At 46.9% G+C, this 26,495-nt stretch overlaps 1 protein-coding gene across 3 annotated transcripts in view; it reads right to left on the bottom strand.

Annotated features, from left to right (window-relative positions):
- Positions 1-26,220, bottom strand: part of SHISA6 (shisa family member 6) — a 271,300-nt gene extending 245,080 nt beyond the window's left edge. For all 3 annotated transcript variants that reach the window (XM_045824319.1, XM_045824320.1, XM_045824321.1), the window contains exons 1-2: positions 25,586-26,220; positions 4,233-4,393 (exon numbers count right to left, since the gene is read on the bottom strand). In XM_045824319.1, coding sequence (XP_045680275.1) covers positions 4,233-4,393; positions 25,586-26,220 — 796 coding nt within the window. The remainder of the gene's footprint in view (positions 1-4,232; positions 4,394-25,585) is intronic.
- Between the last annotated feature and the right edge of the window lie 275 nt (positions 26,221-26,495).

Here is a 26,495-nt window from a genome sequence, read left to right as displayed (position 1 = left end):
AGTCAATTCCAGTATTTCTCCTGGTACCCACTGCTGCCCAGGTATCCCCATTCACAGCTGCAGACTGACCCCCATCCCCAGATGAGCCTGAATCCTCTATTCCCTTCTGCCTGCCTGCCACGGACAGGACCTGTCTCTGTGTCCCCTGACCCAGACCAGCCAGGCTCCATCCTCTGGGCCTTGATGTGAACCCAAGCTCTACAGTCCTCCAGGTGTTTTCCTCACTTGACAGCCTCAGCTCTTACTTGCCAAACAATGGAACCATGTGGAAAGCTTTTGAAAACTACCAATGTCCAGCTTCTACCCCAGACCAATTAAACCAGAATCTCTGGGATGACGGCCAGGCATCAATGTTTCAGGAGTGCCAACATGAGTCCAGTGTGTGTCCAGGGCTGAGGATCACTGTGCTGAAGGGATCTTCATCAACTTTAAAGTGCAAGCAAATTGTCTAAAGATCTTGTTAAAATGCAGATTCTGACTCAGTAGGTCTTGGAAAGAGCCCAAGATTCTGCATTTCTAACATGCTGCAACAGGATACAGGCACTGTCCGTCCCTGGGACCGACACGCTTTCAGGAGAGGCAGCCAGATGAGGGGTGGGCATGAAAGGGGGCTTCTCTGATTTTCTATATCCCAAGTAACTGTCCACTAGGAAGCTCCCTTTCAAGTTAGAAAGGACTTCTGGAAGAGTTAGGATAAAAGGCATTTATAGAAGGAAAGAGGAACGTTCTGCCAAAGTGGGAACAGAGACTTCTATACCTAAGAAATGATACAGGATCTGCTCTCGTACATAAAGTGCCCAGGACATAGTAGGCACTCCACGATGGTACTTGTGCTGCTCATGATATCACTGTTTCTATTATTACTAAGGCAGGATCTTCTCCTACATCCATCAAGCATGTGCTTCCAATGTCTAAGACCCTGAGAGAGCAGTACAAAGCCCTACAAAGCACTTTCATTTTCTGAGGATGCACCTCAGGCAAGGACCAAGCACAGGAAAGTGTGGGTCTAGGGGCTTTCATTTCAGACATGACCCCACAGCCCCTGCCTCACTGAAGGGCACTCATGCCTCTGTTTCTCTCATTTTTTATTCATTTGTCCTGATTGGTGGATAGCCTTCAGTAAACCCGTCATGGCTAATGTTGAGTGTTTGCTACATGTCAGGACCTGTTTTAAGTGCTCTCGTTGGTTAAAATCATTACCTCCTCAAAACAACGCTAGGTGGCAGGTAGGGCCAGAAAACAAACTGAGGAGATACATTTCAGAATCCATGCTTGCCCTGTGCTTCTCAAACTTCACTTGCTAAACCCATTAAAGTACAGGTTGCAATCAGCAGGTGAGATGGGGCCTGAAAGTCTGCATTTCTCACAAACTCTCAGGTGATGCTGATGAGGCAGGTTCATGAAGAATATTTTGTGCAGCAAAGCCACCCATGTGCTATGATGCCTCCTGATATTTCTGGATATCTTCCTTAAAATTCCCCTAAATGACTCTTGCCACCAAACTCCTTCAATTGGTGGTCTGTTCATTTGATGAACCACAGTCAAGGGCAAAATCAGTCAATCTCCACTTTGAACACTTGGGCAAAGTTCTGTTTAAATTCTGCTCAAATTGCAATATTTTGTGGCAAAGGATATCAGTCTTTTGGAAAAGCAGTTGTGTCCATTATAACCTATAGATGTTGTGGGTTGTTATGAAATTGCTTTTAAATTCAAGTGCTTTCTGGACCAGAGAAACAACCCCCATTTCTGAAAGTACAGTGAAGAGTTCTAATCTGAGAAAACCAACAGGGGTTTCTCCAAACATAGGAGTGAATCATATAACTATAAGCTTGCTTTCTTTTTCAGATCACTAGAGGAGAGGATATACATAGAACCAAGAAGAAATGACACATATTCCTGCCGCGTGAAAGGCATTAAAGGCAAATCAAGACTGTCTGCTTAATCAGTCTTGACTCAGTGGCTGGCAACTAGCTGGCTTACCAGAGACAAAGAAAATTGGAGCAGACAGGTGAAGGTAAACTCCCAAGGATACTCTGGGTACCAGAGTGACCTGAAGGGCTGGAATTGCAGAGAAGGTTCTGAAGAAGCCTGACTTCAAGCTGTGAATCTTCAGGGAAAGAAAATGCCCTACTCAAAAGCAGTCAAAATACCAAGGTTAGGTTCAAAGGTGAGCAATGATCCTAAGGATTAGTCAGCATGGCACCTCGGTGTCATTCCCACAGCCCAGTGGGCCTCAAACTTTGCTCCACATTAGAATCACTGGGAAGCTTTAAGCATCACCTTCCACCATGCTCAGGCCATACCCCCACAGCAATTAAATCACAACCTCTGGAGTTGGGGCCCAGGTCCCCTTAATTTTTAAAGTTCCCCAAGTAATTCCAATGTGTAGCCAAAGTTAGGAACCACTGGCATAGTCCTTCCGTGTCCTCGCTTATAAAATGAGAAACTCCACTGGCCCCATGGTTCTGCATCCTGCCCGCATGCTGGAATCGCCATGTGGAGAGTTTTAACAATACTGATGCCGACAGCATTCCTACAAATTGTGGTTACTTTGTGGGGCCTGGGCCCCAGCATTTTTAATAACTTACCAGGTGATTCTGAAGTATATGTGGGAAATACAATAAAAATAAACTACTTAAATAAACAAAAAATAAAATGCATCTGGGGAGATAACTCTGGCCCAGATGTGATTTTTTCTATTCCTGTTTTTTGCTGAGATTCTTTCTGTTGCTCACATTTTAAGCATCTATGATATTAGGGCTAAAAATGCATCTTAAACTTTTTGCAAAGATGATATCTCATCTGTCCTTTTAAATCAGGGATCTCTAACTTTGGAAAGGTCTGTGAACTCCCTTAAATTCTATGCAAAATGTTGGATGAATACATTTATTCACATATATGTATATTTTTTCAGGAGAATATCCTTAACTTTTATCAGATTCTCAAAAGATTTAATGGTAATACCTTAAAGGTAAGTAGGTGGTTTCTAATTTAATATATTTAAGGAAATTCAGGAATGAATGGGGAATAAATGTGATCCCAGCAGTGTATTCACTATTGTTTTGAATTTGTAAGACACCCACTGCCACCTAGCGTTGCATATCCTTATTGCAGGTTTAGTTCAGACTATATAGCCCATCCTTTGAAAAGGGTGAGAGATGTGAAGATTTCAGACCCAAGTATCAAAACTGCAGCTGTGTTAGAGACTGGGATCAGTACCAGGATGTCTGGTAAAGCTCATAATGAGAAACAACTTCTCCAGCTGTACTTGTGAGGAAACTGTCCATTCAGATACTTAGGGCTCATGTCCGCCCTAAGCCTCACTGTGTTAGGATATTAGGATTTCCTAGTCCTGATTATTGTTAGCTTTATGCCTCAGTTTAAACCCTGGCTTTCTTTCTTACAACCTTGTGTCCTTGGGAAAAATTACTGAACTGTCCTGTTCCTCATATGGAATGGGGACGATATAAGTCCTCTGAAGATTGCTGTGAAGAGTAAGTGAGAAAATACATGAAAAATGCTCCGCATAATACTTTGGCACAGAGCAAGATCCAACATATGTGAGATTATATTACTGTCATTAATGATGTTTTACTATATTAATATCTTAGTGACCTTGTCCAAGTCATTGAATTTCTTCGCATTTCATTTGTTGTTCCACATGACAAGGAACATGAGCCCTGCTTCATTTCCTTCAGACAGATACAGCAATGACCAGGTAGAAGGGTAGAAGGTATGTTGCTATTCTATGGCAACTCATCAACCATCCAGGTGTTGCTAGCACACAGAGAAAGGTTACCCTGACATACAGACGTAACCCCTACCCTCGCAAGTGCTTTTTTAGATGCTGATAGTTGAGAAGTCTCTACTGTGGCCTGCAGCAATTTCTTGTCACAGCTCATCGTAGGCAGCCTACACCTTGCCCCACGTGGTCATGTGGGTGACCGGACCCCACCACAAGCTCCCTTTCACACAGGACAATTACGCCAGCCACTCACTACATCACAGATGCCCTAAATCAACAGCATGTCTCCGGCCCGGACACACATTGGCCGCAATCTCTACCATGCCAGTCCCTTCCCAGGGGACAGTCCCCAGACTCTTTCGCAAGTTCATCTGCCCATTAGAGAGTCTCATGGCACAGGCTCCATGACGTTCACCACAGAAGCAGCAACATCCCCAAACTTCTCAACAGCCTTTTCAAAGACTCCAGGTGGTCAACTCATACTTACCTGGAGTTGGCTTGGCCGTGCGCACAGGAGTATAGTGGTTTTTGGAGGACGATCTGACTGGTGTGTTCTCTTTGGGGGAGGTATCGATAGCTGAGATCGTTTCTCTTTCACAGTGTGCTATGGGGATTGGTCCCTGTTGTCTCAAGATGTCAGCCAGAGCCCTAAAGGAGGAGGAGATCACATGGTGAGATTCCTGAGCAGGTGCACACGGCCCCAAAGGCCCTCCGATGCATGGAGCCATGGTCCTCAGTCCCCAGCCACAGCTTCATCGGGGCTGGTCTTAGGAGGAACACAGGGTAGGGGTGGCCATGCCTGGGGGCATAGACACTAGAATGGAGTTATTATGGATTGTTTCTTTAATTCATTTCAATTGAGAAACTCTGAATCCTTTCAAAATATTGGCTTCGCCTGATTCCCCCTAAGTTCCACAGATATCTACAGCAGCTGGCCACTGCAGTGGAGGCTGATACTGTTGGCCTCAAATTCAGCAGCAGGTTACTAACATCAGAGCCACCAACCTCCCCGTCAAACAATGCACACCAAGTAGCATGTACTCAGTGCTGGTGACTCAAATAAGTAGAACCCACACCTCCTGCCATCAAAGAAAGGTGTGATTTAGCTGCAAAGATAATGTACAGATAAAAAGATAAACATCAGAATGCATGGATTGTGCCAACAGGGAGCACAACTGGAGCTCAGAGGAGAGAACAAACACAGGAAGGAAAATACTCAGGATGCAGGAGAGATGCAGAGAGGCTGCAGTCTTCGCTGTAGTGGCCCCCCCCTCTGCAGGAGGCCCAGCTACCCAGAGGGCAGCTGTTATTCAGTCAACAACCAAGCCTGCATTTCCTGAACACTCAGCATGCATCTGTCCCTACAGATAGAGATGAACAAAACCCAGTTCCTGCCATCTGAGGGTTCACAGTTAGGGACAATCACTGTCAACCTGATTTCAAGCTGGACCCACTTTCATGGTGTGGCACATGAGATAAGCAGTGTTGAGAAAAAAGAGACACACTAGGATACTCTGAAAAGGCAAAGATGAGGGGGACATTTCTCAAGAGACCACCATCTGGATATTGTCCTTCTAGGGCCAGGTACCTGGGTCTGAGGGAACCTGTTTTGCATGAGCTGGCACAGAACTCTTCTCTCTTCTAGGGGTGTCCCTGAGGTGTGGGATGAGGTGGCAGGCCACCTGGCCCCTCCCAGCCAGCCCAGCCCACCCCAAGTCTCCATTCACACCTGGATCCCAGCTCCCACATGACATCCCCTTGGAAAGTGACAACCCTGGCAGCTTAAAAACATGCCTGGGAGTGACTTGTTTCCTTCCATTTTGCTGCCTCCGACACACTGAACTTTCCTGGGAGAAGAGCATCACACTGGCAATCTTATCATTCAGTGGCATTTATACAGCAATTTCAGATTTTCCAAGTGCTTCCCCCTCACTGGCTTTCTTCCTTCAGCGGTACAGGGAGGAGCAGACTCATGCCACCCCCCATTCCCTGCAGGGGACCAGTAGTGGAGAGAACACAGAAGCTCACTAGTTTGGTAAAGGGAGTTCAGGCAGACCTGTGGTCTGGGTCAGAGACCTCAGGTCAGGGCCTGGGAATAAGAACAAGGAATGGCCTTGACAGTCAAGAGATTTGGGTTCTCATCCCAGCTCTACCTCTGATGAGCTGTGAGCCTTTGGGAAGATCTGTTCATCTGTAAAAGTAAAATTTATTACAGAGAACAAACAGACTGACAGCTGTCAGAGGGAAGGGCAGTTAAGCGGCTGGGTGAAAAAGATGAAGGGATTAGGCAAAAATATATAAACACACCTCATAGACACAGACAACAGCATGGTGATGACCAGAGGGACAGGGATGGGGGGAAGATGTGGGTAAAGGGGGGTAAATGGTGATAGAAGAAGACTTAACATGGAGTGGTGCACACACAGTGCAATATACGGAGGATGTATTATAGAAAAGTACAACTGAACCCTATCATTAACCATTGTTACCTGAACAAAAATAAACAAATAAAATTAAATTTTAAACTTTCCCCCCTCATTAGCAAAACAAGGATTTATTTCATTAGCATGACCTCTAAGATGTCTTTTAATTTCAAAATGTGATAAATATTTTATTTTTAAAAGTACACATGTATGCAAGTTACCTGATTCCTCCATCCTCCTATTTATCAACTATACCTTCCTACCATGTCTATCAGAAGACAGTGAATAAAAAGTTAGAACAGAAATATGGACCAATGGACTAGAATTGAGAGCCCTGAAATAAACCCATCTATACCTATGGGCAGCTGATTTTCCACAGGGGTGTCAAGATCATTCAGTGGGGATAGGACAATTTCTTCAACAAATGATGCTTGGACAACTGCATATCAACAAGCAAAAGAATAAAGCTGGACTCTTAATTCACACCTTACATAAAAATTAACTCAAAACAGATCACAGATCTAAATATTAGAGCTAAAACTGTAAACTCTTAGGAAAAATGGAAGTAAGTCTTCATGGCATAAATTTGGCAATGGTTTCTTAGCTACAACACCAAAAGCACAAACAACAAAAGAAAAAAGATAAATTGGACTTCATCATAAAGTTTTCTGCATCAGAAATGAACGATAACCCATAAAATGGGAAAAGATATTTGCAAATCATATTTCTGATGAGACATATCCAGAATACGTAAAGAACTCTTAAAATCCAACAATAATAAAACAACCCCATTTAAAAACAGACAAAGGATATAAACAGACATTTCTCTAAAGAGGTAACATGAAGAGCAGCTCAGCACCGTCAGTCACCAGGAAAATGTCCATGGAACCCACGATGAGATGCCCTCAGACCCACTGCAACAGCTGTAAGCAGAGGTGGGCAAGGACGCAGAGAGGTCAGAGTCTTCGTAGGCTGCTGGAGGGAACACAAAACGGTGCGGGCCCTTTGGCGATGAGTTGAGCAGATCCTCGAGATGTTAAACACAGAGGTACTGTATGGCCTAGCAATTCTACTCCTAGGTATACACCCAAGAGAGATAAAAACACATGTCCCCATAAAAGTTGTACATCAAAGTTTATACCAGCATTATTAATAACAGCCAAAAGGTGGAAACAACCTGCGTGTATCTCCTGATGAACGAGACACAAAGCGCGGTGTGTTCACACAATGGATTATTTATTGTTCGGCCTTTAAAAAGCAATGATGAACTGACGAACGCTATCACATGAATAAACTCTGAACGCATTGTGCATCATGCTAAGTGAAAAAATCCAGTCACAGAAGACCACATGTTAAATATTCCATCTATGTAAAATGCCCACATTGGGCAGATCCATGAAGAGAGAAAGCAGGTTTGCATCCCCAGGCCTAGGGGAGGGGGAATGGAGAGGGACTGCTAAGAGGGACTGCTTAGCAAATTCTACTGCTAAGAATTAGGTAGTAGTGATAGGTACCTTGACAATTCTAAATGTACAAAAATCACTGAATTGTACAGTTTAAAGTTTAAGAGTAAATTTCATGGTAAGTGAATTATATATATATATATATATATATATCAATAAAGCTAATATTATAAAAGAAAGGTTTGTATTATTTTTCTTTCTTTTTCTTGTCTCCCAAGTTTGTCGGGACTCCTATGTGCCTGGAGTGTGGATTCCTGTGGTTGAGTCCACTGCTTTCAGTAGGCCAAGCCTGAACCTGCATCAATCATCCTCTGTGGCAACCTTGGACATCAGCAATGTCCAACAGGAGAGCCCAGCACAGAGAATTGCATGGCCCCAGATGTTAGCAGTGGCAGGGGTGAAGAACCCTGACTTAAGTCGATACAGCACTAGATGAAGTGGGTCTGAGATGAGGGCTCAACACAGTCCAGTTAGACAGGGGCCTCCTGAGCAGCCCAAACGGAGACTGGAGGCAGGGCTGGGCTCTGCCACGCAGTGGAGCTGGGCGCACTGAAATGGGGGTCCCAGAGGAAAGAGCCTGGGCTCTGGGCCGTCAGTGTGTCCTCCGGTCTCAACATCCTCCAAGGTTCATCCTTTCCCAGTGCCCTCTGGCAACTGGAAAGGTGGCCCTAATCCCCAGAAGGTATGTCCTTAGAAGTGACCCCCTCTGCTAGCCCCCTCCTCCACCCCTAAGCTCCCTGACCCCCCCCCCTTGTTCCCATTCCTCTCCATCTTCCATCCTCTTCTCTCCAGGGAGCCTGATAAATATTATTCTAATTCTGAAATGTGCGATCCCAGTCTCACCTAATTAATTTGGATACGCCAGAGGAAATGGGTTAAGGCCTGAGCTACTTTCTAACCGCAGGAAAAAAAACTGGTCACTGAGGAACAGGGAACAGATTCTACAAAACAGCAGGTGGCAGCTTTCAGGTCTGAGAGGCGCAGACTCCCTAAAGGAGAGGACAGAGACAGACAGACAGACAGACAGACAGTGACAGAGAGAGACAGACAGAGGAAGGGAAGAGGAGGACAGAGGTGGACAGAAGTGGAGCCAAACAGTTGAAAGAGAATGAGCACAGCAGAGAGAGCTCAGGGACCAGGGAGTGAGACAGAGACTGGGGGGGAGGGGCACAGAATCAAAGGGACAGAGAGAAGTAGGTAGAAGGAGTGAGAGACAAAATGAGTAATAGTCCCGGAGAAATTCAGAGAAACAAAGTGATTCAGAAGGTGAGAGACACTGGAGGAAAGAGAACTGGAGGGAGAGAAACAGAGGGGGGCAAGGGAGGACTGATGAGGACAGGTTCTCTGCCCCCCACGGCTCAGTGTCCTGCCCGTTCCCATCTCCCCTCCCCCAGTGCCACTTTGGCTGCAATACCTACATTCATTTTTATTTAAAATAAAAAACCTCTTTCTGCCTGAATTATCTGGATAACTGCCTCATTCTCAGCTCCTTCGGAACGTGGATCCCTTGGCTGGCTTATGTTGGTGTGTGGTGGGCCAGAGAAAGTAAATTAACTGGGCGGCAAATCTGAGCAAGGAGAACAGTCGTTCTGATCCTTCAGGCCAGGAAACATCCGTGACCTTCAGTACATCTGTACACTAACCATCTGCGTAATTGAGGTGGCTATCTTCCATTTGGATAGCACTTAGTTCCTACATAGATTCATCTTCCTTATCTTCTGTGATGCTCTTACTAACCCTGTGACCTTTGTAGCTACTGATCCTCACCTCCATTTTTACCCAGAAACTGAGGCTCAGACTAGCCCCAGGACTAGGCCATGATGGAGCAGGAATCTGAGCCCAGGCTTATGGCTTGAGCCTGGGTGTCCTGCTCACCAGGACTACCTCTCACAAACATCACACTCTCTTGTGAGCCCACAGCTTGAACAGAGCCTCCCGGTCTCTCCACCTGGTCCTGCTAATTTAGCACATGCTAGTTAATTTGGAAACATGGTGAAACAATTAGTAAATGAATGATTCAGGTCAAAGCCAATCATTTATTTGCCTGAAACTTTGGTAGAGGTTGTCAGTGGTCCCAAGGAAATGGAAGTGTACTTGAATTTCCTGCACGTTGAGTTGTCCCAACACCAGGGACCAAGCCCGATCAACATTTTGATGTGCTGCCACCTGCATTCAAGACATGAAATCTTTCTGAAAATAGCACATGATTCCCCTTAACAACAGGAAAATAAACAAAACCTTGTTCATAATTTTGCTTCACAGCCTTGCCTGCTTGGGAAATTGAAGGCTATCACTCATTAAGCAGTCACTATGTGTCAGAAACTATATGTCAGTTACTATATGTGCTAAACTCTTACTTGTATATGATAGAACTCCCACAACAACCTTTTATGGCAGGTGCTGCATTTTACTCCTGAGAAAAACTAAGGTTTTGAGAGATTTGCTATCTTTCCCAAAGTTACACAACTAGTAAATGGTAAATCGAGATTTCAAACATAGGTAGGTTAAACTACGGAGGCTGGCTCATACCACTGAATTATCCATCCATTCATCCATCCATCCACGTGCTCACCCACCCACCCATCGTTCTAACAGTCCATCACTTAATCACATTTGTTTTTCTCCTACTATATCCCTGCAGTGGTTTCTGAACACAAGGTTTCAGAGTGTGCAATCTGCAGTGGAAAAATCTACCCAGACAGAACTCAGCTGCCTCCAACTGTCCAGTTCTACTCATTTTAGTGAGTCATCGACATCAACAGCTTTGAAAGTTTTTACATGGTTTTACCAGGCAACATTTTTGTCAAATAAAATTCTGGGTAAAACACCAATATACTTCACTAGACTCTTGCTCTGTATGAGACAAGAGTGAGGAGTCCTGCTTTACCAAGCTTTTTGCCCTCTCTAGCCAGTAATCCATAGGCTTTACAGAGACTCCAAGCTTATAACAAATGTAGCAAAAAGGTGCCCTCTCCCCTCCAAAAAAAGAAAAAGAAAAAGAAAAACAAAACCTTGAGCCTTGACCAGTGTGGCTCAGTTGGTTGGGCGTCAGTCCGCAAAGCAAAAGGTGCAATTCCCAGTCAGGGCACGTACTTGAGTTGCAGGTTTGGCCCCTAGTTGGGGCAGGTATGAGAGGCAACTGATTGATGTTTTTCTCTCACATCAGTGTTTCTCCCCCTCTCTTTCTCCTTCTGGTCCCTTCTCTCTAAAAACAGTCAGTAAAATCTTAAGAAAAAAACCTTGGAATTTTTTGTTACAATTTTCATTCAGTGATCAAATGGTGAAACTTAGGTTCCCCAAATTAAGTTGGGAAACTGGGGATCCTTAGTTTATCTGCTAAGCTTTTTGATCTGAACTAAATGCTTTCCATGGGGACCCCACAAATATCACTGGTCACTAAAGAGGAATGAATGGAAACCGGCCTCTTGATTGCAATGTTAGGATTTCTGAGCCATTTGAATAACACGGAAGGGAGAAAGTGAGTCCAGCTACTATTCAGTCAGTTTTCTGGTCCCAAGGGCAAGGCAAGCTGGTTCCCTCAGACCTCTAATCATGCACTTTCCCTTCATTGGGAGTAGGAAGCAATTTATGTCATTGGATAGGTATGATAGAAGGCCAGACAGATGAACTCCCTGGATATGCAATCCTGGTTAATGTTCCTATTCTTAAGGACTAATGAGAACACTCTTGTTTTTGAAGAATTGTCTAAAAGCATTCTTGTCTAATTAAGTTGAGTACACGGAATAGACATTTTTTAAAAGAATGCAAGGTTCTTCCATGAGTAGCCACCAGTCTAACTTTTAGTTCTCTTCACTAAGAAAACTAAGTAAAATGCAGACAATCTAGGAAATGAGGCTATTCATATGAAAACTGCAGGACAAGCCATGGAAGGTTGTATTTTTTCCTTTAAGTAAACCTCTCATAGACAGCTACTTCATTTGGCTTTCTAAAAAGTAGTGTGTAGACATCCTCTTCCAGTTAAATAAACGTTGGTTGTGTGAGTCTCAGGAACTGAGTTTCCACTTGACATTGACACTGACACCCAGGGAACTGCGAGCGTCCTCTGTAACCTCATCCTCATACTTCTCTACTGGGCAGTCAGGTGCCTTTTATTCTCTGAACTATGTACCCCGGACAAGAGAAGCGAATATATTTTTAATAAACATGGCCCAAGGAGAATGGGTTAATTTAGTTCTCCTTATTCCTGGTTCTCTTGCAGTCCACTTGAAAGACACAGCTGCCGGCTTTGTGTGCGCACAAGACCGCTCTCTTTGCAGACAGGCTCCGAAGGGATGGAGTGCTCTCTTTGTTGTGGTAACAATGTTTGTGCATCTGCACTGAGCTGTTCTGCAGGTCTGAGTTGTGCCCGCACAATTGGAATTCATCGTGGCCAATAAACATCACGGAACTCAGCAAGCAAAAGCGCAGCTTGCCTGCTTTGTTTTTCACGCAAGCAGAGCTAGTCACTCCATTCTGATGGGTGCCTGTCCTGGGCCTGTCGCTCCGTGCCAGCCACAACCCAGGCAGGGTGGATGTGGTCCCCTGGGGCCCCACTCATCCCCAACAGCATCATTTCCACACACTCCATTCCTTGACTCATCAATCATAGGAAAATTCACCCAGGCCTGGGAAATTGGGTCACATCAACAAGAAGCACAGACTTTTCAGAAATATTTGGATTGTTTGTCTGAGAATGAATTAAAGATCTGGATGTGTCGAGTGCAGCTCCCACTTGGAACTAAGGAAACAAAGATGCTACCAAGACTTGTTCTAGCACTTCGGCAGCCAGGTGATGGATGAGTTAATAAATGCACCTGCTGCTGTTATTGTTGTTACTGTTGGCGCCATCTTCTTGATTTGCTCTGGGCATGGACCTAAATCTATGGGTGAGGCAAAATGAAGGTGGTATAGCCTAGTGGTTAAACATATGGATTCTGAAGCCAGAGTGCCTAGGTCAGAACGCCAGCCCCTTGGATACAGTGTTCATCATTAGCTAGCTACTTAAGTAATTTCTGCTTCTGTTTCCTCATTGAAAAAACAAGGCCAAAATAATAAGGCCAAAAATAATGTCTACCTCTTAGGGTTATTATGGAGATTAAATGAGTTAATATCTGTAGAGCACTTGGAACAGAATGTGGTACCTAGTAAGCACTATGTAAGTATTTCATTAATTAAATACATCCAAATACAATCTCCCAGTGCCTACAGAGGCTCAGACTATAGGACCAAAACAAAAGCACAGGTGGAAAAGGGGAAGTCTTGGAGGACTGACTCAACAATGCCAGATGGCAAAACTCTTGGCATGGAGAGTGAGCTGCCACATGGCATGGCTGGGGCCATAGGTCATCCTGGAAGGGACTAGTCACATCCGTATTTCCTACTCAGGCCTAAGGATGCGAATGTATCTGGTCACACACAAGTTTTTCCTGCACCTTGAACTTGGACTTTGTGAGCCAAATGCAAGGAAAGTGTCTGTTTGCTCCTCTCTGCAAGGCTGTCACAAATTACGCTTCCAAGAATGTGCAAGGATGCCTCAAGATAAAGTCCCAGTGAAAAGCAAAGGGATTCACATCATGAGCAAAACAAATCAGGATTTTATTGGGGCATAAAAGGGCAAACAGATCAAATTGGCCAGGGCAATATTTTCTGCAAAGAATTCAGTTATTTTTTGTTCATTCTTCCCACCTCCCTTTTGCTTTCTTTTCTTTCTTCCTTTTTTTCTTCCTTCCTTTCTTAAAAACATTATAAACAGCATTGTAATTTCCAAGCTCAAGTACCTTTGTATCAATGCAACCATCAGAAGGGTGGAATGTATGAGGAAAGACCACCCCAAATCCTCTCCATTTTGATTAAGTCATTCATTCACTCAGTCATCGCTACTGAGCACCCACTTTGTGCCAGGCACTGCTCTAGTCACTACACCACAGGAATGAACAAAATAGGCAAACACACTTGTCCCCTCGACATCATGGTGGAGGAGATGGATTGGTGCCTATGGTTGGAGACCGGCCAATTTCCCCCCAAATAATATTTAGATGTTTAAATTGTGTTTAAATGACTGAGACCCACATGTTGCTTTGCTAGGTGTTCCTCAAGAGCTGCATAAGCTGTCAAAGGGAGAGGAGTCAAAGTGCTTTCCATAAGGGACCCAGGTACTATAGAAGTGCATCCTGTCATACCCTGCAGTAGGTGTGATGCTGTCTCCTGAATCCAGAAAGGGGTGTTGGAAACAGTAATGCAGAAGCAGGCTCCTCAAGCAGCACAGGAAACTGAGAAAGACAGAACTCATTGCCCCCTTATGCCCCAGAGACAGAGCAAGTGGTGCTAACTCTGTTCCCAGGTTCCTAACCTCTTCTGCCCAGCTGGTCATTCCATGAGGAGAGAACGAAGTGAGCCCTCATTGGGGGGCTGTGGCATAATCTGTAACAGAATTCTCAGAGCCAAAAGGGAGTTTCTGGACTCTACAAACTCAGAGCAATACAAAAGAAAAGGAACAAGAAAAGGGGGAAATTAGCAGGAGCCCTGAGAGGAATTAAAAAGGGAATGCGAAGCAGCCTAGAATCAAGCATCACCAATCAGCAGAAATGGGGGCAGGCTAATCCCAATCAATGAAACAGACATGGAAATTACAGAACACTTTAAAGGAAATGCATTTTTACTGCTTCCTGAGCCATTGCAGGATTACAAAACAAAACAAAACACCTGATCTTTGGAGAGCTACTCTATTGAACAGATAAGAATGATTTGTAATTAGCAGACCAATTGTCTATGGAGGAGCCTGCTTGAAAAAAAATCTGTCCTTCTGAATGCTGTACGTGCCCTGCACAATCCTTGCAGTCTTGTCTGAGCCATTAATCTCTTCATCACAGCTTTTTATCAGAGAGAGAAAAGGAAAACAACTTTGCCCAGGTCCAAGGTGCAGAAATTTTGAATGTGCGGTGTCCAAGCTGATGCAGTTACAGCAGGACAAGTTCAAGGAGACCTGAGGGAGAGAGGAAGGGGACACACTCAACAGAAGTGAGCAAGAATCAAAAGAAGGACAGATGGAGACAGAAGCAACACTGGTCAAAGACACTGAAAGGAACAAGAAGAAACATTTTAATGATGTGACTTGAGAGAGAGAGAGAAGTGACTGATCTCTTAAAACTTGCTGGATTCTCTGCAAATGCTTGGAGGTGGGGAGGAGGGGCTGGCACAGGGGTGGGTGAGACTGGCTGCTGATTATCTAAGAACAGAAAAGCTGTGTGAGTTCCCACAGCATGAAGAGCCTTCTAGGCCAATGGGACAGCAATCCTGAGAAAACTCAGGCAAATTTCTCAGGATGCAGTAAAAAGTCAGGGAGGGCCAACTGCTAGTCCAACATGGAGGCTGCAATCCTGTTCTTCTGCATGTCCTAGAGCAGCCCAGTGCCTGGGCTGGGCCTCAGGCCCTGTCCTCTCAGGCAAGTGGGTTAACGTGGCCCTTTCGTGTTCAGCAAAGCTGCCTGGAAATCAGCGTTCCCTACTGATGGGATCTGAGACTGATCCTGGGACTGGAGAAGAAAAGCTGTCCTGGCAACTTCTTTGCTATTATGGATTCAGCCCCCTCCCTGCCAACCTGTATTCCCAGGAGCTCCAAAGGCTCTGCCACACACTCTCAGAAGTCACTCAAAATGAACAGCCACACCTCCTGCCCAGGCACTCCCTCTCCGGGTCCAGATCCGTCCTTGGAGCAGCAAACCCCAGAGAAGAGCGAAGGGGTGACTATGGATGGAAAGCATACCTCCCAGAAGAGGACACTTGGCTAAGGCAATCACAAATATGTCCAGAGGACAGATGTCCCAAGTAATGAGACTTTAATGTCAGAGCTAATGGGAACATGAGACCAAATGCCAAAAAAAAAAAAAAAAGGAATAATGAGAGTGTTTGGGAAGCCTGCAGAAAGCAGCGACTCTTCTCCCAAACGCTGCCGGGGAACAGGGCCAAGGCTGTAGTCACCAAGCCTGGTCGGAACTCAGGCCCCAGGAGTCTTGAGATGGGGAACAGTCGCTTTCCACAAGGAGGATCTAGGGTCCTCCTGCCCTTTGACTAGGAGGGGAATGAGCCAGGGTCAGGGCTGAAAACAGTGCACGGAAGCCCACGATCCTGGGGATAGCCAAGGAAACAGCCACTTAAGTTGGATAAGCACCCTGGTCAGGGCCCTTGTCCTGGAGCCCCACCCCTGACCATGACAAGCGGAGCTTGAGAGTGGATCCCAGGGCTCATGGGGTTTCCGGGGGTACCTTCCTCTTCATGTGCCTTTCAGGACAGAGGGTTTGAGGGCACAAGAAACAGAATGAGCAAGGAATTGGGAAGCAGGGCAAAGAGAATCAAAACAGGAAAAGAACAGAGCTAGAGCAGGAAGCAGAAGTGAACTGGCTGAAATTCTGTGTCTTGTGTGCACAGTGCTAGATGTTATAAGAGGGGTGGAGGGGAGTGTGATAAATGGAGCCGTTTGTGAGCTGTACATCACAGTAATAAAACTGGCAATGGCCCAAGGTCCACCCTCGCCCCACACATGGTTTTCTCTAGCTCCCCTATTACGTTCAGGAGCTAGGGCTCATCCAGAATTGCCCTGGGCTCTTTAAATACTGTAAAAGATTTTATGTTTGGGTTTTTTTTCCCTCAATCAAAATCAGGATGTTTCATTTTGATTTTGGCTTTTACATTTTCTTTGTATCGCCTTCAGTATTCTCAGCCAATATCTATTCTTGAAAAAGAGCCCTTAGGCCACCCAGGGCCCCTTTGTGCCCAGCATGCAGTGTGAGTGAGGTCATCAGCCCAGTTCTGAGGCACCTCATCAGAAGGCCATTTGTCTTCCAATCCCTTATGGTGACAACCTGTCCCAGGGCACAAGCAGGTGGGTCTTTGCTTTCTCAAGTAATCTGAGTATCACTGACGATTTACATCCAGGCAGATGAGAGCTAGCTGTCCTAATGGCCCCCCAGGGAAATGGAGACTAGCCATGTACTTGCTATATGACCTTTAACAAGACACTAAGCCTCTTTGAGTTGATTTCCTCACCTGTTAAATGAGCACCTACATTTAGAGGGTGACAGAAGAATGCAATAAGACACCACCAGTCAAGTGCTTAGCAGGGTGCCGGTATGGAGCAAGCTCTGGAGAATGGGAGCACTCCTAAGTGTTTCCCTCCCTGCTACATCCACATGACTTGAGTTCTCACCTAACTGAAAGCTCACATTCTCCTCAACACTGGCTTTCTGGGGTTGCAGGGTGATGAGTTTGTGTAAGCTCTTGGTGGATGCTTACTTTCACCTAAGCAGAGGCAAAGGGGCTCCCCAGTCACAAAACAGCCCTGACCCCTCTCAGCATGGACAGGAGTGCCCTTTGAGGGCTCAGTAGGGTCAGAGGCTCTGTCCCAGGCCATGCAGTGGCAGCGACACCTGTTCCCAGCTCCATCCCACCCGCTAACCCTGACACAGAGGAAGGAACACCATCCCACTCATAGCAGCACAGCCTGCTGCTCCAGCTGCAAAGAAGAGCTAGAACTGGCAATTACATCTGCACCTGGAGGCCCACATCACCTGCCCCAAAACTCAGCTCTCTCACCCATGCTGCATTGCTGTGATCAATGTCATTAAATGAAGGAACTTTTGGGAGAGCTTGGGGAGGCACCATCAATGCACATTTGGGATCTACTTGCAATGGCCCCTGGGATCCCATTTTCCTGTGTTTGCCAACATTTTTACTTCATCAATGGCTGCCTGGCCCAAGTGGTGACCTCATCTGAATGCCAAATGGCAGAGGCAATGGCATTTAAAATGGACATAAGAGGGAGCTTGGAGAACACCCAGCTCTGACCCCACACCTGGCCACATGCATCCCAGAGAAACTGGGTCCCTTTACCCCCAGAATCAAATTAGGAATCTAAATTGAGCTCTCTGTCCATTGTCTCATGCAGGAATGTGGGACATTCTCTCTTTTTGTTCCCCACCCTTTCTGGGCAGTTAGTTATTCGAGCTGTTTTCTGCACATTCATCTCTTTTCTTTTCCCCTCTCCCAATTTCTCCACTGTTGGCCCCGACACAGTGATACAACACGAAGCTGATTTCCTTCAGGCCAGTCAGTAGTTATGCTTCCACAAGAGAAGTGGCCCCTCCAAGGGGTCCCCATGGAGAGCCAAGCCCTGGTCTGCAGGACTGCCGTTCACTACGGGAATGCCTCCTCTGGGCACCTGCCTTTGGAGACAGCTGTCGCAGCTCCTAGGAGAGCAGGTCGCATTACTGGAGGCACTCTTTATTTCTGATGAATAACCAGCCGATCACCTATTTCATTCATTGGCCTCAGCCCCCATGACTTATTGCTGCTTACAAGAATCAAATCTACCCTGAGAGGATAAAAATATGCTACCATTACACAGAGTCACAATGACGTGCTGTGGGCTCTGAAAGCACTTCCAAGAGAGGAACGGTGGCAACATTTCCCTGGGAAGAATCAGTGTGCAGCCTCCCAAGGTGACTGCTCAGAAGAAAGACACATTAGGATTCGTATGCCCTGGTTCTTTCAAAGGGAGAATCAGGCACACTGTAGGCAAAGACCTCAAAATGCATGCCACAGAGATTAATTTCACGTAACAATAGGACCCAAATGTCCAGCTTCCTTAGCCATCCTGCCAGTAACTTCTCTGGACCCCTCACCCTGTATTCACCTGCGCCCTGAGCTGTCCAGGCCCAGAGCTGAGAATGGGCAAGACTGGCCCAAGTGGATGCACGTCTGTGGCTCACAATGCTGTCTTAGACATGCTGGGGCCATCCTGGAGGACAAGCCTGAAATCATCCACACGCAGGCCCACAGGATGCCTGGAGGTACCTGGTGTCTGGAAAGCTGACACTCAGTGCTCTGGTGGGTCTCAGTATTCTCACCCATCTCTGGGCAGAGGCAGGGAGGGGGAGGGGGAGAAGGGAAAAGGGGGAGAGATGGGGGAGAGAGAGACAGAGAAAGGGAGAAAGAGAAAATGCATGTGCATTCACAACCCCAATTTTAATTAAGATTTCTGCTCACGGTTGTATTCAGTGACGCGCTGACAGGGTTCACAACTCTTTGGCTTGTGCCATGTCTTCCGTCTTCAATGGTCCATATTATCAGATCTGATGATGCTTAGATCGGGCTATTGCCCTTTTAAAAAGATAAATAGAAAAACTGCAAAAAGGCCAGGTAAGATGAACGGAAATCATTTTATTGGATGGAAGACCTGAACGAGGGAAGGCTAAAAAATGTAGCAAAGCTGTCACTCACATCTCTAATCTGCAAGTTGTTTCATGATGACTAAGAAATATGTATGTGAAGTAAAGCAGAATAGGTTTGCCCTGGGCAAGACGAGGCTGTGCAGTACCATGGGAGGAATGCTGGCCCCTGGCTTCGAGACCGAGCTCACTCACCATGAGCTGGGATACGTTGACATCGGAATCCAGCCTCTCCACACTTCAGTTGTCTCACTTATAGAAATAGGAAGTTAGGTTAAGTGACAACTACAATAAAAATTCTATGCTCCTATGTTCATAGCGGTGTTATCTACAACAGTCAAGATCTGGAAATAGCCCAAGTACTCATCAGCAGATGAGTGGATAAAAAAGATGTGGTCCATTTACATGATGAAATACTATGTGGCTGTAAAAAAAGAAGGAAATCTTACCATCTGTGGCAGCATGATGGACCTAGAGACTATTATGCTAAGTGAACTAAGCCAGTCAGAGAAAGACAAATACCATATGATCTCACTATATGGGAAATCAAATGAACAAAATAAACTGATGAATAAAAGAAAACCAGAGGCATGGATACATGGAACAGACTGACAGATCTCAGAGGGGAGAGGGGTGGGGGAGACTGGAAGAAATTAGCCAAAGAATATATATGCATGCGGGCATAGCCCATGGACACAGACAGCAGTGTGGTAAAGGCCAAAGGAGAGGCTGGGTGGAGGGGGGCAGAGGGGGAGGAAATGGAGGATGTCTGTAATAGTGTCAACAATAAAAAACAAAGTTCTATGATTTTGTAATGGATGACAAGAGAAGAGTGCTCCTTTGCCTTTTCAGAACATTCTGTTTTTACTTCTAGAGAAAACGGAGAAGAGGAGTAAGAATAACTGTAACATACAAGGTTAGCAATCTGTCCTGAATGGCTTTAAACGAGCCTGCTCTTGAGGGACTGAGACCCTCTGGGGGTTTGCTGGTCAACTCTTCCACCAACCTCTCTCTCCTCCTTGCAATATCTGCAAAAGAAGATGCTAGGCATATGAGGTCACAAACGTGACTCAGGGAAATACAATGGCTTTGAGTTTCCCAAGAGAGAAAAAAGAGGAAAAAATCACAGCAGAAGGCATTTTACAAGTGAATTGAACCTAGTCCCTAGCAGAGTCTGTCGGAGTCCCTCTCTCCATCACCAGTCGCAGACATCTTCTACACCCAAAAATTCAAGCCATAATTCTGTGGTTCCACAAGATACATATTGTCAAGGGATATAACAGAAATTATAAGACAATGCACTTGAATTCACCACAATTTCAAAAACAGATCACCCAGGACTCACAATGGGGAGAGTGTGGCAGGGAAGAAGAGAGGTAACAGCCAGTAGCCAGTAGCTGGGCATTAGTTCTAACAAGTGGCCGAGGTTCTCGCCAACCACAGAAAAGAAGCCAGAAAGTTAAGATGTAAAGGCAATCCTGCCAGGCCCTGAGAAATCAGGCAGTGAAACCAGAAGAACGAAGCTTCTTTTGGTGTGGCTCCCTTCTTTTCCGGATCCATAGGCATGTTTGGCTGGGGCCAGTGAATAAGCCGCTTTCTATCAGCTCACTTTTTCAGCTGTCTTAACCACTGCTTCCCACACAATTGATCTGAATTGACTGTACAGTCAATCTGATCTCTCATTAAAATAGATTGAAAAGAATGCACTGGGCTTTTTCTCTACCCATGCCTTGGCAGCCTGGAACTATAGGTAACCTCTTGGTATCTTAGCAGTGGGTTCCTTCAAATGCATATGCTCTGAGTCTGGGGTAGGAGAGAGGGACAAAGATGTATACGTTCTGGGCATGGGGTCGGGTGGGAGAGGACATAAAGACAGCAAGTAACATACCAGGGAGAAATGCCACATCCAGGAATTTTTGAAAAGTATTTGCATTTCTGACCTGCTGAATCAAGAATGAACCCTGCTAGTCTCCTGTGTCTAAGATAAGAAACATCCACTTTACAGTTTGCAACATATCTTGCCTGCAGTATGTGAGCAGGGCACCTCTGCTGAACGAACACACATGCATGTAGCTGCAGGTGCGTCAGAGATGGAGCACAGCCTCTGAGCAACACCATCCACATCTCACCTGATTCCCTTCCTACTTCTACTACTGCTGCTACTTTCTGTTCTCCTGGTATCCTTCCCTAACTCCTCTTCCATATGCCTTCTTAAAGTTTCCACAATTTCACTGTTTTTCCTACATGCTTTTTTTCCTACCTTTTTTTTTACTGAAAGAAAATGGAAAACATGCAAGACAAAGACCTTCAGCCAAGGCAAGATGGTTTTGTTCTTCCTTCCAACTGCTATATTTGAAGCAAAAAAAAACAAGCTGACTCTCTGTTTGGAGGAATTCATTCTAATGAGCCCATGGTGCTTCAACAAATGGAGGGTTTGGGGTGATCTGACAATTCATTGCCCAAGAACCCAAGAAGAGAACTCACTAAATCAGTCAGCAAAGTGGTCCCACAGTCATGTAGCCTGTGAGGAAAAAACAGAGCTTCAGATTTGTAATTACTTTCTAGAGGCAGAAAAAGTCAAACAAAGTGCTCCCTGATTCCTCTAGAAATAAGCAGAGGAAGCCAAAGAGGAAGGACCCTCCTGCCAACTATAGGAGTCACCTCTTAATACTTTTTTCCTTTTGTCTAAAACCATCTACCTACTCAGGTTTTTTCTCCACAGCCTCAAGCAATTCTCCACCACCACCCCAAATTCCTCCGTCCCCCCACCCCATCACTGTGCAGGGCAGCTCCGACCAACAGTATCTAAAGCATCCTAACAGCTTCCTGACCCATCTGGTAATTAGCCATTTCTTAAAAAACCACACAGTTCCTCCCTTAGAATGATTCTCATCTCCAAGACACTAATGAATCAACTCGGGGAGAGAAGCGGGCAACAGGTTTGAATGTGAGACAGCTCCTATGGAATGAATGTCAAAAGAAAGCCAGGCTCCTGGCGTATTTCCTGAGCAGAACCCCTGCCCTTGGAAAACATCAACAGCCCCTCACTGAACACACAGTCCCAGGGAAGCACTGCAGAAGCTTAATGGAAATCAGTGGATGCCTGGTGAGGTGGTTCAGTGGGTTAGAGCACTGTCTCCAATACACCAAGGTTGCAGGTTCAGACCCTGGTCAGGGTGCATATAAGAAGCAACCAATGAATGTATCAATAAGTGGAACAAGGAAATGTCTCTCTTTCTCTCTCTCTCCCTCCCTCCCTCATCCCTCTCTCAAATCAATAAAAAAATGCTTTAAAAAAGGCTTTAAAATCAGTGGATGCCTGTGGCCCAGCAGCTAGAGCCCCAACCAGGGGAAGGTGAGGCAGAGATCCTGGTGGGAAAAGGGGTTTTGATTGGGAAAGGCAGGCCCCCGTGTTTCTCCGGGTGTGGCTGGCTCTCCAGGTCCAGAGCGTGGGTTCCTCCGCCCATCTCTGTCTCCTCCCTGCTCAGCAGGAGTGTGCCCACTGTTAGAATCACCAGAGAGCTGATAGAGTGTCCGGCAGAGGTAACACCTGCTGGTTGGTAGGGTAATGATATGGGTATAATAATTGTTATTTGAACATGTCACCTTAAATATTATATGACGTGCTTGAGTGTGATATTGTTATGTTACAGAATTACATGCTTATGATCTTGAAACAAGAGTTTCTAATAAAAAGAGGGTACTATTTGTGCCAGACCCTGTAGTTTTTTCCCCCTACAGACAGGATGGCAACATCTAATCACTTCTGGAAAAGTCCAAATCAGTTCTTTCCTGAAGGAACAGGAGAAATGAAAGGAAGACCTACACCTAAGGAATGCATGGGCACTGTAGAGGTGCAGAGTGGGGGGTTGTGGGAGGTGGGCGCCAGCCAGGCTGGGAACCCGAGATGAGGCAGATGGCTGGTCTTGGGGCAGCATCTTCATTTTCACCCCTTCCAACACTCCCACCAATGTCCCTTTCATTGAGGCAGGTGTCCTCACTCAGCCCCTGCTTGCCCAGCTAACATCTTCAGAGAGAATCACACACAAATAAGCTCCTTGCCTTTTTAGAAAGGAAATGTCTTTGGTGAACTATTTCAAGGACTATGTAACCAAGTGCACACCCCTCTTTCCCCACTGCCCTCTGAAGAATATGCTTTCTCTCTTATCCCCCATTCTCCTCAGGGAAAACTCATTATGGTGCAAATATTTACCTCTTTCTCCGTCACTCTCTCCTGTTTCCTACCCCAATTCCCCAAGACATTCTGCACATATTGCTCCCCAAAATAGCAAGCAGTGACCTGTGAAGTGTGAGCAAAGTGAGATGAGCATGGTAACCTGCACCCCCATGAGTCAGTGAGCAGCTCCCTGAAATGCGCACACTCACCCTGACACGCCTGGGAGGAAGTTGCCAGGAGATGCTGTGTGCCTGACTTACCCAAAACTAAAAGATAAGTTCCCCCCACCTGCCCAAGGTCACTCATGGAGTGTTCTAGATGGCTTTCTCCCTCGTGCTGTCTCCCTCCCCCGACTCTGACACAGAGATGGGCATTGTCCCCTACCCAACAAGCACCAATATGTGGTTTCCAAAGCACTGATCAGGCGAGACTGCAGCTGCTGGAGAGGTTCTGTGAACTGAATAAAATCAGGAGTTGAATTTGAGGGAGAAGCATCCCATATTTACATAATGGTCCAAGGGCTGAAATTCATCTCCATTCCCATAGTTCCCTCTCTTTCTGGATCCCAGAGAAAAAGTGCTCCCAGTGACATCATCACTGAGCTATACACCTATATACCCTAGTGCGGGGTGGGGAGATCAGTGGTTTAAGGAGGGGAGAAGACACCAGGAGGGACCGTGACATCTCCAGGGTCACAAGCCAGTAGAACCCAGGCCAAGGCCAATATCAAAATACCATCAGTGTCCTTCTAGGTGATGATGAGTAAACTCAGTAGGAGGTGGCAAGGTCAGGGCAGGGGGCAACTCTCTCTGAGAGAGCAGAGAACACCAGCTCAAAGAAAGGTTTGTGGGAATCAACCAGAAGGCCATAGCCAGGGTGGACAGTGTGATGATAAGAGGCCAGGACCACAGAAGGTGAAGGAGACAGCCCTCTGGGGCTGAGAGCAGAAATGCAGAGATGGTAAGGACCAGGTATATCTGCATGCCCACAGGCAGTTCCTTCTCTGCATTCCAAGGTGAGCAAACAGAATTCTTCATCAGACAAGACCTGAAGAAGGGAACGTCTTGTCCTTATTTTACTGTCCATCCTATCTGCCATGTGCATTTGAGAACCTGCTCTGACCACAGATCATTTGTCACAATTCCTCCATCAGCTCCCAGGACTAGTCCAGTCACAGACTTACTTCCTGAGAAATAGGATGGGTCTGGGATGGAGGGCAGTGGCCCCTTCCAGTGATGATAAATGAGGACCATCCACAGCACTCCTGGAAGCATCCTAATTCCAACACCTGTGCTTGTCAGTATTGAAGTAGCCACACTTTGAGGACTTGACTCAATTAGACCTGCCAGGGAGTATCATCTTGTCTCAGCATCCCCAGTATCAAGGGGGAAAATTATGCCCAGAAATTTCTATCTGCCCCTCTTCATCAAGGTACAGGTGACTAACACCCACAGCAATGAGGGAAGAAGGTTCTCAGGACAAAAGGAGAGCAAGCAGAGTGCAGAGATGAGTTAAAGGTCTATGGCTTGGGGGTGGGGCACTGCTAGACGAACTCAGAAGCAGGACTGGTCTGAGAGGTGGTCCTGGTTACTGGGGCAGTGCACACCTCGTGTGTCAGAAATGGAGGAATTCCCTAGGGCAGCGTTTGTTCCCTGAAAGGACTCTGTTGAACCACGTCCAGCCATTCATCATCACAAGGGGACTGGAAGCAAACCTAAGTTTACATCCCCTGGGTGCTTGGTTCCTTGCGTTGTAAAAAGAGGCCAGTTTCCTGTTCTCTGGGCTTTGGGGCAGGAAGCAGTGAGGGTGAAACCATGGACTACCTACCATATTTTGAGTCTTGGTATACGTTTTGGTAGGAGGCAACCCCCACCACCTCCCTAGTGTAAGGAGTGAAAGATGCCCAGCAGGTTTAGCACAGCAAGAAGTGTTAACTCGGAGTTCTGCCTACAGGGTTTAAAAGAACAAGTCCTCTGGGCTCAGCACGGAAGATAAGCAGCCCACTCGGCAGGATGTGTGGAGACACCATCTGCCCCTGGTCAACATGGAAAGGATAAATCTTTATTCCTTCTTCCCCCAGGAGGCATCCTTTGTATAGTGCTCCCATTTCGAACACCATCCAGTTTACACTAAAGTCGTTGGTACTCTTTTCAGTAAGGTTCCAACCATTGGCCAATTTCCTTTATTGAAGACGATGCTACAGTTTAACTCAGAAAACCAAATGTACTAAGAGCTTCCACCAAAGTGCCCACATGCCCTAAAAACTAAACCCTGGACCCCCATCCAGGAATACAGAATTTGTAAAATTCTTATACTCAAACTTTATGGACTCCACCAATCCCTACTTTAGAAACCCCTCTACAACCCCAAGCGTGTGTTCCCAGTTCCGAAGAAATGGAGAGGAGGGTGCAAGAGACGCTGATTTATTGCATGTCAAAGAAGCAAGGGTGCAACTGACTTGACAGAGTCAGGGGAGTCGTGGTGATGCCAAGGGTGAAGAGGACAAGGCGAGCGTGCTGAGAGGGGTTGAGGCTACGGGAGCCTGGGGGCTCTCACCTGTGGATGTTCATCTCCCGCGGAGGGCGGTGGGCCTTGTCATAGGAGACCTTGGCGAAGACGCCGGCCACGATGACGAAGGCGATCACCCCGCAGGTGATGTAGACGGTGAAGTTGGTCTTGTCCTTCTCCGGGTCATACTTGTTCTCGGGCCCCGGCGACACCACCTTGGTGCTGGGCGTCTGTACCCACACCGGGCTCTGGTAGTTGTTGCACTGGCGCTGGTCCAGCTTCTCATGGCGCTTCTTGCAGCAGAAGCGGTAGTAGCAGGTGCCGCAGCAGTACAGGTAGCCGCTCTCGCTGTTGTTACACGCGAACTCCTTGTCGTACTGGCCGCTCACGTCGTAGTAGCCCCAGCACGTCTCATAGGTGACGGCCGCGCTGGCCGCCGCCACCGCCGCCGAGGGCTGTTCCCGCCGGCTCCCCGCCTCCGGGCCGCCGGACGCCCGGGCGGTGCCGTTCAGCTCGCGGCCACCGCGGGCCAGGGCGCCCCCGGGACGCCGGCCCCCGACGGCAGCTGCTCCGGCGCTCAGGGTCCGGTTGGCGGCGCGGCCGCGGGCGGCGCGGGCGCCGGGCAGCAGATCCAGGGACTCCAGCGAGAGCAGCAGCAGCAGCAGGAGGCGCCACGGCGCCATGGCGGGGCCAGGCGGGAGGGCGCGGGTAAGCTTCCACCGCAGGCCGCTCCGCCGGCCGGCGTGCTCCGAGGGCGGCCGCGCGGGCCGGACTGGCGGCGCGGGGCAGTCAGTGGCACCGGAGCGACAGCGCCATCGAGGCGCGAGCGGCGGCAGCGGCGACAGGGGCGCGCCGTGCGCACAGACCACACAGACCGCACAGACCGGCCCGGCACGGGCTGCTCTGCTCCTCTCACGCAGCGTGCCGGCTCTGCGCTCCCCCTGCGGGCTCCGCGCGC

The sequence above is a fragment of the Phyllostomus hastatus genome, unplaced genomic scaffold (genome assembly GCF_019186645.2).
Source record: "Phyllostomus hastatus isolate PE091 unplaced genomic scaffold, TTU_PhHast_1.1 phas_scaffold_55, whole genome shotgun sequence".
Classification (NCBI taxonomy): Eukaryota; Metazoa; Chordata; class Mammalia; order Chiroptera; family Phyllostomidae; genus Phyllostomus; species Phyllostomus hastatus.
The sequence above is the reverse complement of the archived record's forward strand: the minus strand, read 5'-3'. Positions and strand labels throughout refer to the sequence as shown.